General features: G+C 30.5%; 1 protein-coding gene across 1 annotated transcript in view; it reads right to left on the bottom strand.

Moving 5' to 3' along the window:
• LOC129956841 (uncharacterized) overlaps nt 1–15,257 on the bottom strand; it is a 201,370-nt gene that overhangs the window by 57,959 nt on the left and 128,154 nt on the right. The window contains exons 15-16 of the mRNA XM_056068796.1: nt 5,489–5,710; nt 3,753–5,042 (exon numbers count right to left, since the gene is read on the bottom strand). Of these exons, the coding sequence (XP_055924771.1) occupies nt 3,753–5,042; nt 5,489–5,710 (1,512 nt within the window). The remainder of the gene's footprint in view (nt 1–3,752; nt 5,043–5,488; nt 5,711–15,257) is intronic.

Here is a 15,257-nt window from a genome sequence, read left to right as displayed (position 1 = left end):
GCATTGAAATGCTAATTTGACAAGAAATGCATCTTTTACAAAAATGTTAAATTAAAAAATATTTTTAGGATTGAGGCTTATTTAAAAAGGTATTTCGTTTCGTTTAGTGGATAAAATTGATTTTATTTATTAACTTTACATATCAGAACAATTTTTTATGGATTAAGTACCTACATTTTTATTCCGTTGAAAAATTTCCCGAAGTTCATCTTCTTTTTTAACTTTAGGGGTTGCCTACATATGTATTTCAAATTGTAAAAACTTTGAAATTGGCTACAGCAACATCCTTTTTTTAATATCATGAATATATTTCTCATGGAAAAAAACGCACAGAATATAATATTTAGTTAATATACCATGATCACATCTGCAGATATTTGACGTTTTCTGTTAAGGAATTGTTTCTGTATTTAGATGTGTAACATCTAGATATTCTCTAGACGTCCATAATAGTATTTTTTTTTCTTGTAATCCTTTTAAACCATCTTTAAAGTTTTAACCCGTACATTTGCCACAAAACATTTACAGCGAAAATTTTGGAAGAATCCTGATTCTTTCGGGAAAGAAGTATGTAAGAGCATGGAAAGCTTCGTTTAAATTGCACATGAACCTGATTCTGCATTTCGCTGAAAGCATTGAATGGAAAGTTTTGCTGCATTAGTAAAAGATATAAAAGTAAATATATTTTTTATTATTAAAAAGAATTGTTAATTTATTGTTAAAATTAATATAGTATCTTTCAGAGAGAAAAAAAATTAATTGATTTTTGTTCCTTTGCGCTTTATTCCTGCATTTCTTTATCAGTATATACTATCAACACAGATTACTGCTCATAAACAGACATGAAATGGTACGCAGAAGTATTTTATAAACATACAAAAATTAATTCCTTTTATTCACTGATAAATGTGAATCAGTTTTCTTCCACGCTTCATGGACAACTTATTATTCCTTGAAAATAGTTTTTGTTTACCAAAGATTTTATTGTACGTGTTCATGTATGGAGGATATATGCGTGTTACAAACTTGAAAAGCAAACTGCAGAGCATTACTCTAAATATTCCTTTATAGCTTTAATTTCCATTATCGCACCACTTATAAGCTATAGCTATTAGCGACTTCTTATATGAATAGAAGTTTGAAATCAGGTATAGTTATAAGGATTATTATACATATAATTTTAAGAATAATTACATATAACTATAAGAATTATTTCTGTATATTGATAATTATAAGAATAATTATTCCTTCTAGATGTCTTGAAGAAGTAACCAGCTGAATAATTGAAAATTTATATTTCAGTATATTTATTCTAACAGAACAAAGTTAATTTAATTAAACATGATTGAAAAATTTAGTGTTTATCGGTTAACTGTATTAAATGAATTAATATGAATGAATTTAATGAATTAATATTAAATGAATATATATAAACAAAATATCATTATTAAATTAAACTAAAATGACTACCTCATTTTATATCTATTACTCATTTGAAATAAAGATTCTTTTTATGGAAGTCAGAGGAAATTATGAAGAGCTTGCATTCGTAATTTATGAACAATTTTCATGAATGCTTGATAGTCTTTAGGGTTTTTTTTTTCTTTGAAAATTTTAATGTCTAAGGGAAGACACTTATCCGATTTATGAATTTGGCAGATGATCGTGTGATTAGTCTATTCAAGGTGATGGTGTTGGGAGGCTTAGTGATCCACAGACTCTGGGATCACTTTAAATTCCAATTCGAAATTTAGTTTTGAGAAGACCTACTTCAAATAGGCCATGCGTTGCAATCTTCCGAGAAGATCGTTCTCTTGCAATTTTGGTCCGAAGAGAGCAGGCCATCATTGCACTTGAACTCATTGCAGATCATTTCATTGCCACAAGGACGAGAATAATACTTTCTACGAAAACATTAAAAGGGTAAAATGTAATAAATGTTAAGGGTAAAATGTAAAAAAGTCTATTTATGTATGCCCCTCTTAACCAACATGCCTGTTTATGTTGGGTCAGAGAGCAAGCATATCGCCAAGGTCAGACAGCAATAAGCCTCTCTTCTTTTACAAGTTTATTCTGGCGAGTCATTCCTGCTGCGTTGTGATATGGAGAAAACAAGCTATCGTATACCATCATTCCAACGCAGATAGGCACAATTACGAAGGAGGAGGAGGTATCGCGGATTTTGGTTGGAATCACTTTCCCATGTTCAATGCTATGGGATATAGAGATGAGATATTCGATCGACATTTTTAAATTATATCCTATGTTATTGGCGAGGAATTTATTCTAAATGTGAATTTATGCTTAGCCTTACCGAACTAGGCTTGTCGATGAATATCTTAAGAATTAATATTTGAAACGAATGGATTAATATCACAATCTCCGAGCTTTAAGCTTTGGTTCTAACTTCAACCATCTGAAGTATCTTTATGAGCTCGATAAATCAGCTTGCAGAAATGTTATTTCATGAATGATTTTTCTTCCCAAATTTGGTGTTCAATAACTTATAAGAAAATATGATAAAGCAACGCCGCCAATACACTGAATTAGAGTTTAATCCTCTTTTATTAAAATAATTATTTTTAGTTAAAATCACTGATTTTTTAATAAGTATCTCAATCACTTTCCCTAATCTTTTCTTCGAAAGTGGAATTTTTATTTTGAAAAATATGTAACGATTAATTTGTAAGTTTTGCTTGGTACTAAAATTGAGTAAAATTCAATAGATAATCATAAAATTCAATAAAAGGATGTAGAATTTTTTTCTCTTTATGTATATTTGCTTGCAAATTAGACACTAATAATTAAATGCACCTTAACTTTTCGAGGTCATTTTTTAAAAATTAAAAGGTAAAAAAACAGCGCTTTATATGCTTAAATGCAGAACATAATTTCTTTTTGATCCAAAATGTCTTTGTCGAAGTGAAAATCTTGAAAGCGCGAGACATTGAGAAAATAATCTACAAATATTATTGAAAGATAGAATATTCACAAAAGATTAAAATGTATCAGGAATAGATTTAAATTTCTGATTGTCTGAAAATATTTATATCACGTTTTTGCAGCTTTCGCCTTTGCCTCCAGAATTTGAGAGGAAACCTATGTTCTACATTTAATACATTATTAGAAGCAAGCTTTTGAAACTTTTTCATAGTTATTATTTTAACATTCATCTTTTTACTTTAATTATTTATTTAATTTATAATATAAAGATAAGAAAAAACTGAAACTACAGATCCTAATTTTGGTATCTCCCGAATGTAATTTTTTTAAAAAGAAAAACAGGCATTTGAAAACGAAACCAAATATTTAAATAGCATTTGAAATAAAAATATTTGAAAAAACTTGAAATGAAAGATAAAAGCATTTGGAATATAAACTAAATATCAAAATAAGAAGAAATTTGTCCAGAATTTGTTAAATATGAATCTCCCAAAAAGTAAACCAGAATTCAAACTATTGAAAAGTGATTTTCCACTATCACAAATTTATAAGAAAATCAGTTTTTGGAAATAAACAAAATTAAATAAATTGGAAAAAATTTTCAACTTTATGAATTTTTATGTTAAACATCGGTTTCCTAAATCAAAACTAAATTTTTAGTGCATTTTTTATACGTCATAAAAAAAAAGAAAGAATGAGTTGAAAATAGAAATCGTTTGCTTAAATTCGAATATTATTTATATATCAAAAATATTCATTTTTAACGATGCACTATATTTGAATCTGCATAACCTGCGTTCATTACTTACCGCATCCCGCGCTTTCTGGCCAGTCACACACTTTTAATGCTGGATTGAAGTGGAGGTTTGAGGGACATGCCTTGCGATATGGCTTCCAGTGAGAACAATGGTAGAATTTATTGCAGTCGCTCTCATCCGGAAACAATCCGAACCGAAAGGGACATGTCCAGTTTCGATTCTGGAAATCATTTGTGACATCTGGTTGTATTTCTTCTGTTGGTAATGGATGCTCTGTGCCTCCAGTCGAACCAATAATTACTGTTGGCTTTGAAGTAGTTGTGATTGTAGATCTAAAGCTTGATGTTTCAAATTCTTCACTCTGTTTGGCTACCGATGTAAGGCGAGTTGTTTCTAATTCTTTGTTCTCCTTAACTGTAGATTTAAAAATGGTTGTTTCTGGTTTTTCAATTTTTTTGCTTGTTAATGGAAAATTGGTGGTTTCTGGTTCTTCAGTTCCTTTAGTTGTTAATGGAAGGTTGGGTGTTTCTGGTTCTCCGATTGTTTTGGTTGTTAATGGAAGACTGGTTGTTTCAGGTTCTTCAATTTCTTTGGTTGTTAAGGGAAGGTTGGTTGTTTCAGGTTCTTCTTTCTGTTTGGTTGTAGATCTAGAAATTGCTGTTTCTGATACTGCAATGTCTTTGGTTGTAAAGGAAAAGCTGGTTACTTCTGGTTTTTCACTTTCTTTGGCTGTTGATGTAAAAATGTTTTCTTCTGGTTCTTCACTTTCTTTGACGGTTAGTGTAGATTTATTTGGATCGGGTGCTTCACTTTCTTCGCTTACAGGACTCGTTATTTCCTTTGCTTTGGTTGTTGATGTATATTTAGTATTCTCTCTGGGTGTAAAGGAAGGATTTGTAATTTTGGTAAGTAAATCAGAAGATTTTGAATAAGTTGTATTCAGTAAAATGTCGAAACTAGAATAAGTGGAAAGAATAGAAATCTTTGTTGGCTTTAAAGAAGAGTTTGTAGTAGTCATATCCTCTTCACTTGCAGGTTTCGAATAACTTTCACTTTGCATTTCTGTAAGTGTAGTTTTTGTTGTTTTAGTTGGTAAATCTGGGAATTTTGAAACAGTTGTTTCTGTTGGGTGAATTTCATTTGATGTTGTAGACTGATAAATTTTTGTGGAATATATCTCGGATGTGTCAATTGAAGTTTTTGTTAAAGGCTCTATGGATCTATGAGAATTATCAGAGGTTGTGTCGTTGTTAATTATAACAGGAATTTCAGAAATTTTTGAAGTTGTAATTGTTATAGCTCCAGTGGAGGATTCAATTTTTCTTGTAGTCTTTCCTATGCCTGAAAGAATGAGTTTTTTAGATATCATGCATTTTTTTTTTCAGTATTTATATATAAATGCAAATACTGATGATAAGCTATATCACTGAAAATTAAATAAATGGTGGGATTTGAATTACTATATGACAGCTACATTTTGGTTATGCATTTAAGTCATGATAAGAAAAATTAAAATGAGAAGATAGGGTGATATTTTTTGTTTTTCTGTTCATTAAAATTTCGCAAATTCTCTAAAAAACTGTGGGAACGCGCTTGTAGAATTAAAAGTCCCATTACCCAAAGATGAGGAATTAAACTGTTTAGAATCTCCGCCTTTTTTCAAAAAAAAAATCTTTCTATGGAAAACAAGAAAATTCGTCACTAATACATAAACGATTTACGAATAAATATCTGAACCTTAAGTTTAACCTTTTGGTTTAATGTGATAAAAGGAGTATTAAACTTACTACAGTTGACGTTGAAATCATAGTCACATGTTAACGTGTCTTCATTAAACAAGAGACCCGGAGAGCATCGGTATTGGAGCGGCTTTCCCTGCACACACTGGTAGTAGAGGGCACAGTCCACTTTACTGGGGTACAAACAGCGACAGGGTGATTGGGGACACATGGGCCGGTCATCACAAACACCCGCACGACATTGTCTCTTTATGCTTGAATTCGCTATTCCTGAAATACATATCTATTATGAAAATCAAACGAAAATATGTAAGAAAAGGAAAAATGACTCAGGAACAGGGAAAAAAGATAAAGCTTTCGTGTCTAAAAGCAAATCCTTTTTGCAGTATACAGAACATCTACGAATTTTTCTAAAAAGAGTTGACGGTGTAATAGAAACCTGTGAATTTTCTCAATGTTCGATTTCTTACTACTGAAATATTTAAGATCAGTGCAACACAGTGGCCTTCCAAAAAATAATTTTAAAAATTACATACAAATATTGTTTAGACAATGATATTACTTTTTTTTTCTTCAAAATTATGATTGATTATATAGGTAAAGGCTTTTGAATCTCTTTCTCTTTCTCTGTATATATCTATATCTATATCTATATGTGTGTGTGTGTCGTGATGTATTAAAACTTCTCCGATATATGACACTTAGTGATCTATCCGCTAGCAATTGAAAGGAAATTTCTGATGTTATTATTTGTAAAGATGAGCTTAAAATTTTAATGATTTAAAGCAAGAGAATCCTTATGATTACAGCTAAAATGTGAAAATTCCGAAGTTATCAATATTTTGAAGATACCACCGAACTTTATCGGCGAAATCATAAATGAAGAGGAGGCCGATAATCTATAAAATTTGCCCGTTACTAAAAAAAATTGAAGAACTTAGATGAGCCTGTTCTAAAACCGTGATCAGGATGATCGTCTGTTCCTATTGATGTTGTTGCGGAAGCACATATTATGATTCCTGCAAATCCATTGAAATGTTACCCACAGTTTCGTTGCACCAGAAACTACGGCCCCAACTCTTCTGCGCTCTCTTTCTGTGGATATTTCATTATCGAGTACTGCATGCCCAGGTGTTGCAATCTAGAGACGAGCAAGAACGTGCCGCTTTTGGAAATTTTTTCCCGTCAGATGTGATGAAAATAGCAGGTGAATGCTGAGGATATTATGAGGCTATTTTCTCTTAACTGTGAGCGTAAACTCTAATATCAGACTTCACCGGATTGACGAAAATTATCATGATGTGGCTATAGTGTCTTTTCAAGAAATTAAAGACTGTGGGATGCGATATCGCAATCACATTCATATTACTTTTTCAAAGGGGTCACTTCCACCGATATGAAACGCCCTCCATCACAGGTTCTTGGAATAGAACAATTTTGCAGATTGGTGAAATTTTAGAAATGAAGCAGTGAAATGCCGTTGATGATATTGCATGGATACATGATGATGCTCCTCCGCATACTGTCACACATATTCGGCAAATGATTCAATGGCATTTTGCTTAAAAAGTCCTCCGCTGTAAGTTTGCAGTTTCGTGGCTGTTACGATCCCTCGATCGAACTCAGATGGATTTTTGGTTCTATGATTATTTGAAATCTAAAAATGTGCACAATATATCCATGAGGGAAAAAAATTCAAAATTGAAGTAAAACGTGAAGTTACACAGATTCTTCCAGCGATAATCTCCCACACGCAATGCTTTATTGTCTGCGACGGTGAGTACGATGAAAAACTTATATTTGCATTGAAAGATTTTTCTCCCCCTTCTCTCTTGTCTGTTCATTAGTTTTTCAGAATGCTCATCTTTGTAAAAGATTTATGCTGCCAATTTTCGTCATGCGTGCTATTGCTATTCATGATTTATCAATGCGCTGATTAATTGCCCCCCCCCCAAAAAAAAATAAATAAATAGTGAATGCTGTCATTCGAAAATTTCGATAATTATTCAAGGTAACTGTAACCGTGAGAGCTCTGATGTTTTAAATAAATTAAATGATCCTTTTAAATCAATCTCGAGTACATACCTACAAAATACAACTTCTGGAATTTCTTTTCGATTAATTGAGTGGATAGTCAATATGGGATTCATGTACAAGGAAAGTCTTTTTTATGACAAACTTGTACATATAATTGAAAATCCTTTCATTTGTTTATGCTTACCTTACAGCTTCACATCTTTTGATGGGTTCTAAAGAAATTCACCATATATGTCCTTTTCTCTTAAAAAGATTAGCTGTGCTGTTAAAAAAATTTCTGCAATCCTTTAAAAAGGGTGAAATAAATTTTAAATGACTAACCTTTTCAACCAAAAATCCTGAATAAAGCACTACACATAAAATATTTTTACGTCATGTAAAATTTCAAAAAAATAGCCTTATAGTAACATTATATTCATGACTATAATATTTTTCTCTCTTTTTAATCAATATTTCAAATTAAGAATAACGATTCCATTTTTTTTCAAAATATGGAACTTTTTTACACTGGTTCATCATACATACAATTCGCAAAATTTTGCAGTTGTTAATGTCAAGCTGCTTTGTACAGACATTTTATTTTTTACTTATAGCTTGTAGAGTGAAGATAAAAATGTTAGTACTCGCGTGCTGCAGTTCACCATTAAGCACTGCCTTAAAATATTTGCTCTTTGTTTAATGAACCGTAATTTTGCCTCATATTTTAGAATCTTTAAGATTCTAATAAGCCCAATTCGTATGTCATATGCTTTTTTTTTAAATTTGAATTTATTTAATATGATTTTATTTCCTGTGATAAGTTTGCAAGTTTTTATTGCATTCTTATATATATGATCACACCGATTTCAAGGTCATAAATTTTGAAGTGCATTATCAAACATTTCCTTTTAGCTTTTAATTTTCTAATGACAAAATGTGACTTTTTTTTACCTTCATAATTTCAAGAGTGAAGGCTTTTCTTTAATCTTACTAATCATTCTCACCATATTAGTAAGTTCAAAATCTAAATATTGAGTTTGTATATTTGACAACGCATGTAAAAAAATTGAATAATAAAACTCTTGAAATAAAACGGATATGAACAAGCTTAATAGGACCTGCACCATGTCAAAAATATTTCTTCAGAATATAAATACAGTACTGTACAAATTAATTGGGACAAACACAAAAATTTTCACAAATGTTGTTTAATTAGTATAGGTTAACTTACATGCACGGTATAGCAATCTAATACAAAATTTGTCCTCCTCTAGCTTGAATGAGATCCTGTACACAGTTTGGCTTGGATTCCACTAAATTAGAACATAAATTTTTGATCTCGTCATCACGAAACCAAACTTTTATAGCATTCTCAATCATTGTTTTCTTTGTTAAGCAGTCCATTTTACTCAGACGTCTCTTTACAATGCTGCACAAATTTTCGATGGGATTTACATCAGGAGAATTGCCAGGCCAATCCAAAACCATTATTTTCTGTTTTTGAAAAAAATTCGTTGTTAGCTTAAAAGTATGGCATGGAGCAAGATCTTGTCGAAAGATACGAATACTACCAGAGAACGTTTGCATCATGGGCACAATTTTACTTTCTATTATAGAAATGTATTATTTAGAGTTCATCATCCCTTCAACTGGTACTAAGCTGCCAGGTCCTTCAGAAGTAAAATAACCACAAAACAACGGTTTCTGAGGGTGCTTAACTATTTGAATAAGATCTTGTTCCCTGATGGGTTCTCCACCACTTCGCCTGACAAATCTTGGTCGAAACACTTGCACAAGAAAATGCGTTTCAGCGCTGAATACAACTTTCTTCCAATCTTGTGCAGTCCAGGATTGATGTTTCCTGTCCCAATCCAAATGTTTTTTCTTCATTGCAGGTGTTAATAACTGTTTTTCGATTGGTTTTCTTGCAAATCTCCCAGCTTCAATAAGCCTTCGTCGAACTGTCGATGAATTTACTCTCACACCAGTAGCGAATAATTCTCTCTGAAGATCTCTACTTGTTTTGTAAGGATGCATTGTACTATTTCGTACAAGAAATTTGTCTGTTCGAAGTGTGGTCTTGCGTTTGCGTCCACATTTACTCTTTCATTTTGGAGACACTGTTCCAAAATTCTTTTGCTGATTAATAATCCTAGAAAAACTGGATTTTCCAACTCCAATTACTGCAGCAATATCCCTCACAGTCATAGAAGTATGCTGACTAAGGGTAACAGTTCTAGCCCTTTTCCAGGGAGTGATATCCATTTTTTTAATACACGTCAGAAGGAGACAATTCACACAAGCGACCACTTTTTACAGCAACTGAAGGGAAAAAATTTCGACATGCCATGATCACGTGGTCAAACCGGTTTAGACTAGTCAAGGGCAGTCACGCATTCTAAGAAAATGCAGTTGAAAACGCTTTCAGGCAGAAAATCCCCGAGAAAAGAACAATTTTCTTAAAAAAATCTGTCTGTCCCAATTAATTTGCACAGTACTGTAAGCGTAACCTAAAGAATTATTTTTAAATACATGCTAATTTATATACACGTTTACTTTTTTTCAAAGAGTCCGTTTCATTTTTTCATCATTTTTAGCTTTATTTTCTCAACGCATCTCGAATTCTCTGACATTTCTCGTAGATATTTGAACTGTAATATGAAACAGGTGGTGATCCAATGCCTGCTGAATCAAAAAAAAAAAAAAAAAATGCAACAAAAAAATAAGATAATAAATAGAATTACTCAACATGTACCACCTAATATGTTTTATATTTAACTTAATATCTTAAAAAGTTTTTGTTTGCCAACTCAATAAAGAAATTGAGTATACTGCAGTTGGAAAAAAAATTGAAGCAGAAACAGCAAAAATATATTTGTTTACACACAAAGAAACCTGTAAGGAATTTTGATTCTTTTTCCGTTTGAAATTTTAGCTCTAATTTTTCCAAAATCCCCAGCAGAGAAGAATGTTTCAAAGAGAAGCTTATTGAACAAGTATGTTTCTATAAGCAATGAAAGAAAATAATGCAGAATAAAATATTTACCAAATCAGTGAAAAATAATTGAATCTCGTTTCATCAACAAAGAATATTGTCGCAGAAAATACTTTAGAATATTTTTAAGAAGTTTAAAATTTTAATACTTCAAAATATCTTTAAAAAGTGTAAACTTTTAATAATTTAAAATTTTTAAAATTAGAGAAATGTTTTGCGAAAGCTAAGCTGATATCATTAAAAGTTAATTTTAAATTTTAAGGTTGCGTTAAAATATTTTTTAGAGTTTTGGATATTACTACTGGTAAAGTTCCAATTTTCTTAATTTTTAATTAATTAATATTTGAATTAAAAAATGTTTCGAACCACGTATCTTTTAGAATATATTTATGTCATTGTAGTTTACATATTGTAGTTTTATTATTAAAGGGTCCTCTCTGTACAACTCCAGCACACCTGCATTAGTTTCTATCATCAATAGGGAAGAGCTCATCTCATAATTAGACATGGACGCTGGTTAAGGCGGCAAGAGATAATTAATGAGATGGCAATAACGTCCTATCATCTCTATAGCAAAGTTTTTTTTCTATTGAGTATTACCTAGAGATTATTTCTTTGTTTTATACATACTTTTCAAAAGTGAAAGAAATTCTTTTTACAAAAAATATGATATTTAATCCTACGTTACTAACATATTTTAATATAATTAAAGACGAAACTTTTTAAAAAATAGAAAAGTTTACTAAAGCAGGAAACTTTAACAAAGAAATTTTGTTGTATTTTATTAATTTTATAAAAATTTTAATAATAATTGTTTTGATTGCATTACTATATTCTTTACACTGATTGACATAAATCTGGGTCACGTCAGCTGAAAAAAATTACGTAGCATAGAATTAAGTAAATCTCTCTCTCTCTCTCTCTCTCTCTCTCTATATATATATATATATATATATATATATATTTATTAATGAACACATTATATTAAGAATTTAAGATGGCAATGGATTTTAGGTTAAGACAATTTCTTAGATTAAAAATGCTGTACTTACCACTAGTGAAAAATAAAACTAAAATCTGACAACAAAACGCTATTCTGAACATCTTTAAATGTTTCAGTAAAATGGCCTAAAAATTATGAAAATATCATATTTTTTAGAATAAATTTTCTCGATCTAATATTAGACGAAGACTGATTGCAAGTTTCGAGATCTCTTGAAATAAAAAGTCTTCTTCCAGTTTTATTTTTGAAATTTAACATAAATAAACTGAGTTATCAAATGTTACTGGAAAATGGATCAGCATTTTTTCCCCCTGCAATAAATTGAAAATTTGCTTCTTTGTCATGTTGAGCCACATATTTAGAAGATAAGATGTGTTTTTAATATAAAAGGATTCGAAATTCTTCATTCTTTCCTGATAAAAATGTGAGTTTGAGTGATAGTACTAGATATGACCTTGAATGCTGTGGATCTTGAGCTCTCTAAGAGGCAACACCTGAGATCTAGAGGAATTAAGGCTTTTATTTCCAATAAAATATGAGGTGTGGTGGAATTTTAATACAGGTAATAAAGGCTTTATCATAGTCATAAAATTTTGAGTAGCTGTTATTTTTCAACTTTCGTTTTCCAAGCAAAAGTAAAAGTTACCGACCGTTATGCTGTGTTAATAAAACATTTCTTGGAAGTTGGTTGAGAAATTCATTCCTTTTCTTACAAATATATTCGGTTGCAGAAAGCTAGCAAAAAAATATTAGTACTTGCAATTCTAGGGTAAAAAAGGTTTCCAACGTTCTTTTGTTCATTTTAAAGTTTGTAATAAATAGTGAATTTTGCAATAAATTCTCAAGAAGCTTTCACGCAATCATTACCCTTCCCCTGAAAATCGTGTATAGCTCCTTCCTGGGTTAATGTAATTTAAAATTTAGTGAAATCTATACTTATAATAAAGCTCAATATGTGTGTGTGTGTGTGTTGGCGCTCTACAGGCCAGGTCATTTGACATACAGCTATCAAATTTGGTACATGTATACCTTAGAGGTCGAGAATGTGCACCTGGGGTCCCTTTTTTTGAAATTTTAATTATTAATTAAAAACTAACTTTCCCGACAAAAAAATCTTCGATTTTCCCCACCGCCAACTTTTCCGCCAAAAAAATCTTCCATTTTCGCCACCGCTAAATGAGTAAGGCTTCCGTTTTTTTTTCTCCCAACAGTAATGAGGCTAGGGTTAGTATTTTTCGGCGGATTATTTCAAACGATTCTGTTTATTTTCTTAATGTTTGATTCATTTAAAATTAAACATTGTTAGTTAATCGATCCTTCAGATTCATTCTGAAGTACTTTCGAATTAAAATAAAACAGAATACAGGAAATTAAAAATTTCTAATCCGCATAACGTTACCCCAACTGGCGTAGAAAAAAATCACGTATTTGCGTTACGTAATTGCCGTTGAAAATTCACGCATGCGCTTTGTGTTCTGAATTCCGCATTGTGTTGACGAATTATTATCAACGGATGCGGACTGGATTAAAAATTTTTTTAGGTTCGTTGCATGCTTTTGTAATTAAAATGTATTTATGTTAGTTATATATTTTTTGTATATGCTTATAGATTTAAGTGCATCGTTTTTTAAGTAGTTTTTTTAAAACCTGTTTTAAACCGTCTATTTTAAACGATTCGTTTCATTTTCTTAGTGTTTGATGCATTTAAAAGTAAACATTGTTAATTAATCGATCTGCTCATGATGAATCTAAGAAAATTTTGTTGACAAATTCTTGAGATAATACGTAAATTGAAAAAGATATTCTTTAGTACCCATAAAGTTTAAACGCTGAGTGACTCTATTTTCATTAATCAGATTAGAAAAAAATTCTTTGTTTCAGTAAAAAATATTATGATATTAATTGCAGATTAATTCTTTCCACTTTAATTTAAAGCATAAATTCTACGGGTGCTAACAGAAAATGAGAGAGATACATATTACGTTAAGACTGAAGGCCTTTATAATATTATGAGTGAATTATATGACTATCAAAATTTGAAGTTTTAAAATATTTTGATGAAGAAGCTATTAAAGTAGGAATTGCATAAAATATTTAAATATAAAAATTTTAACGAACATTAAGATTGGCGAACCGGCTGTTCGACAAATTCTTGAGATATTACATAAATTAAGAAAGATATTTTTTAGTTCCCATAAGATTTAAATGCTCAGTGACTCTGTTTTCGTTAATCATGTTATTAAAAAAATAAACATTTATTGACGAACACGAACACACTGATATTCACCGTTACTCTGATTAGGTGTTATAAAATCTGAATAGATAAACATAAACGTGTAAACAGCTGTGCGCCGGTTTCTATGGCAACACAGCTGGAAAGCGAAAAAAAGTTTCTAAACAAAACATCTGCTTTACACACTTTTATAGAATAACTTTTCCCCTTTTTCGTTTCATTTTATTAAAAAATTACTTATTTAATAAGAACACCCAATTTTTTAGAATAGTTTTACCCCTCTTCGCTTTACCCAATTTACCCAATTTTTTAGAATAGTTTTTTTCCCCTCTTCGCTTGCTTTAAAAAAAACATCTATACTTATATATAAAGTTCAATGTGTGTGTGTGTGTGTGTTGGCGCTCCACAGAAAAGACCATTTGACCTACAACTACCAAATTTCGTACATGTATACCTTAGAGGTCGGGAATGTGCACCTGGGGTCAATTTTTTTGAATTTTTAATTAGAATTTTAATTATTAATTAAAAGCTAACTTTCTCGACAAAAAAATTATTCATTTTCCCTACCACCAAATGAGTAAGAGTTCAGTTTTTTTTTCCCAACAGTAATGAGGCTAGGCTTAAGATTTTTCGGCTGATTATTTCAAAGGATTCTGTTTATTTTCGTAATGTTTGATGCATTTAAAATTAAACATTTTTAATTAATTGATCTTTCAGATTAATTCTGAAATACTTTTGAATTAAAATAAAACAGAATAAAGGAAATAAAAATTTCTAATCTGCATAGCGTTACCCCAACTGGCTTAGAAAAACTCACGCATTTGCGTTACCGTAACTAGCGTTGTAAATTCACGCATCAGCATTGTGTTCTGATTGTTGACATGACAACCAATATCAACGGACGATTTAAATTATTTTTAGATTAGTTGCATGCTTTTGTAATTAAAGTGTATTTATGTTAGTTATATATTTTTTGTGTATGCTTATAGTTTTAAGACCATCGTCATTTAAGTAGTTTTTTTAACCTGTTTTCAACCGATTATTTTAAACGATTCGTTTTTTTTTTTTTTTTTTTTTTTTTTTTTTTTTTTTTTTAGTGTTTGATGCATTTAAAATTAAACATTGTTAATTAATCGATCTGGTCATGATGAATCTGTAAAAATTTTGTTGACAAATTTTTGAAATATTACATAAATTAAGAAAGATATTCTTTAGTGCCCATAAAGTTTAAACACTCAGTGACTGTTTTCAATAATCATATTACAATAAAAAAACTTTGTTTCAGTAAAAAATATTATTATATTAATTGCAGATTAATCCTTTCCATTTTAATTTAAAGTATAAATTCTATGGGAGCCAACAGAAAATGAGAGAGATACATATTACATTATGACTGAAGGCGTTTATAATATTATGAGTGAATTATATGCCTATCAAAATTTGAAGTTTTAAAACATTTTGATGAAGAAGCTATTAAGGTAGGAATTGCATAAAATATTCAATTATGAAAATTTTAACGAACATTAAGATTGGCGAACCGGCTGGTCACCAAAGGCGGTTAGTATGAATA

The sequence above is a fragment of the Argiope bruennichi genome, chromosome 11 (genome assembly GCF_947563725.1).
Source record: "Argiope bruennichi chromosome 11, qqArgBrue1.1, whole genome shotgun sequence".
NCBI lineage: Eukaryota > Metazoa > Arthropoda > Arachnida > Araneae > Araneidae > Argiope > Argiope bruennichi.
The sequence above is the reverse complement of the archived record's forward strand: the minus strand, read 5'-3'. Positions and strand labels throughout refer to the sequence as shown.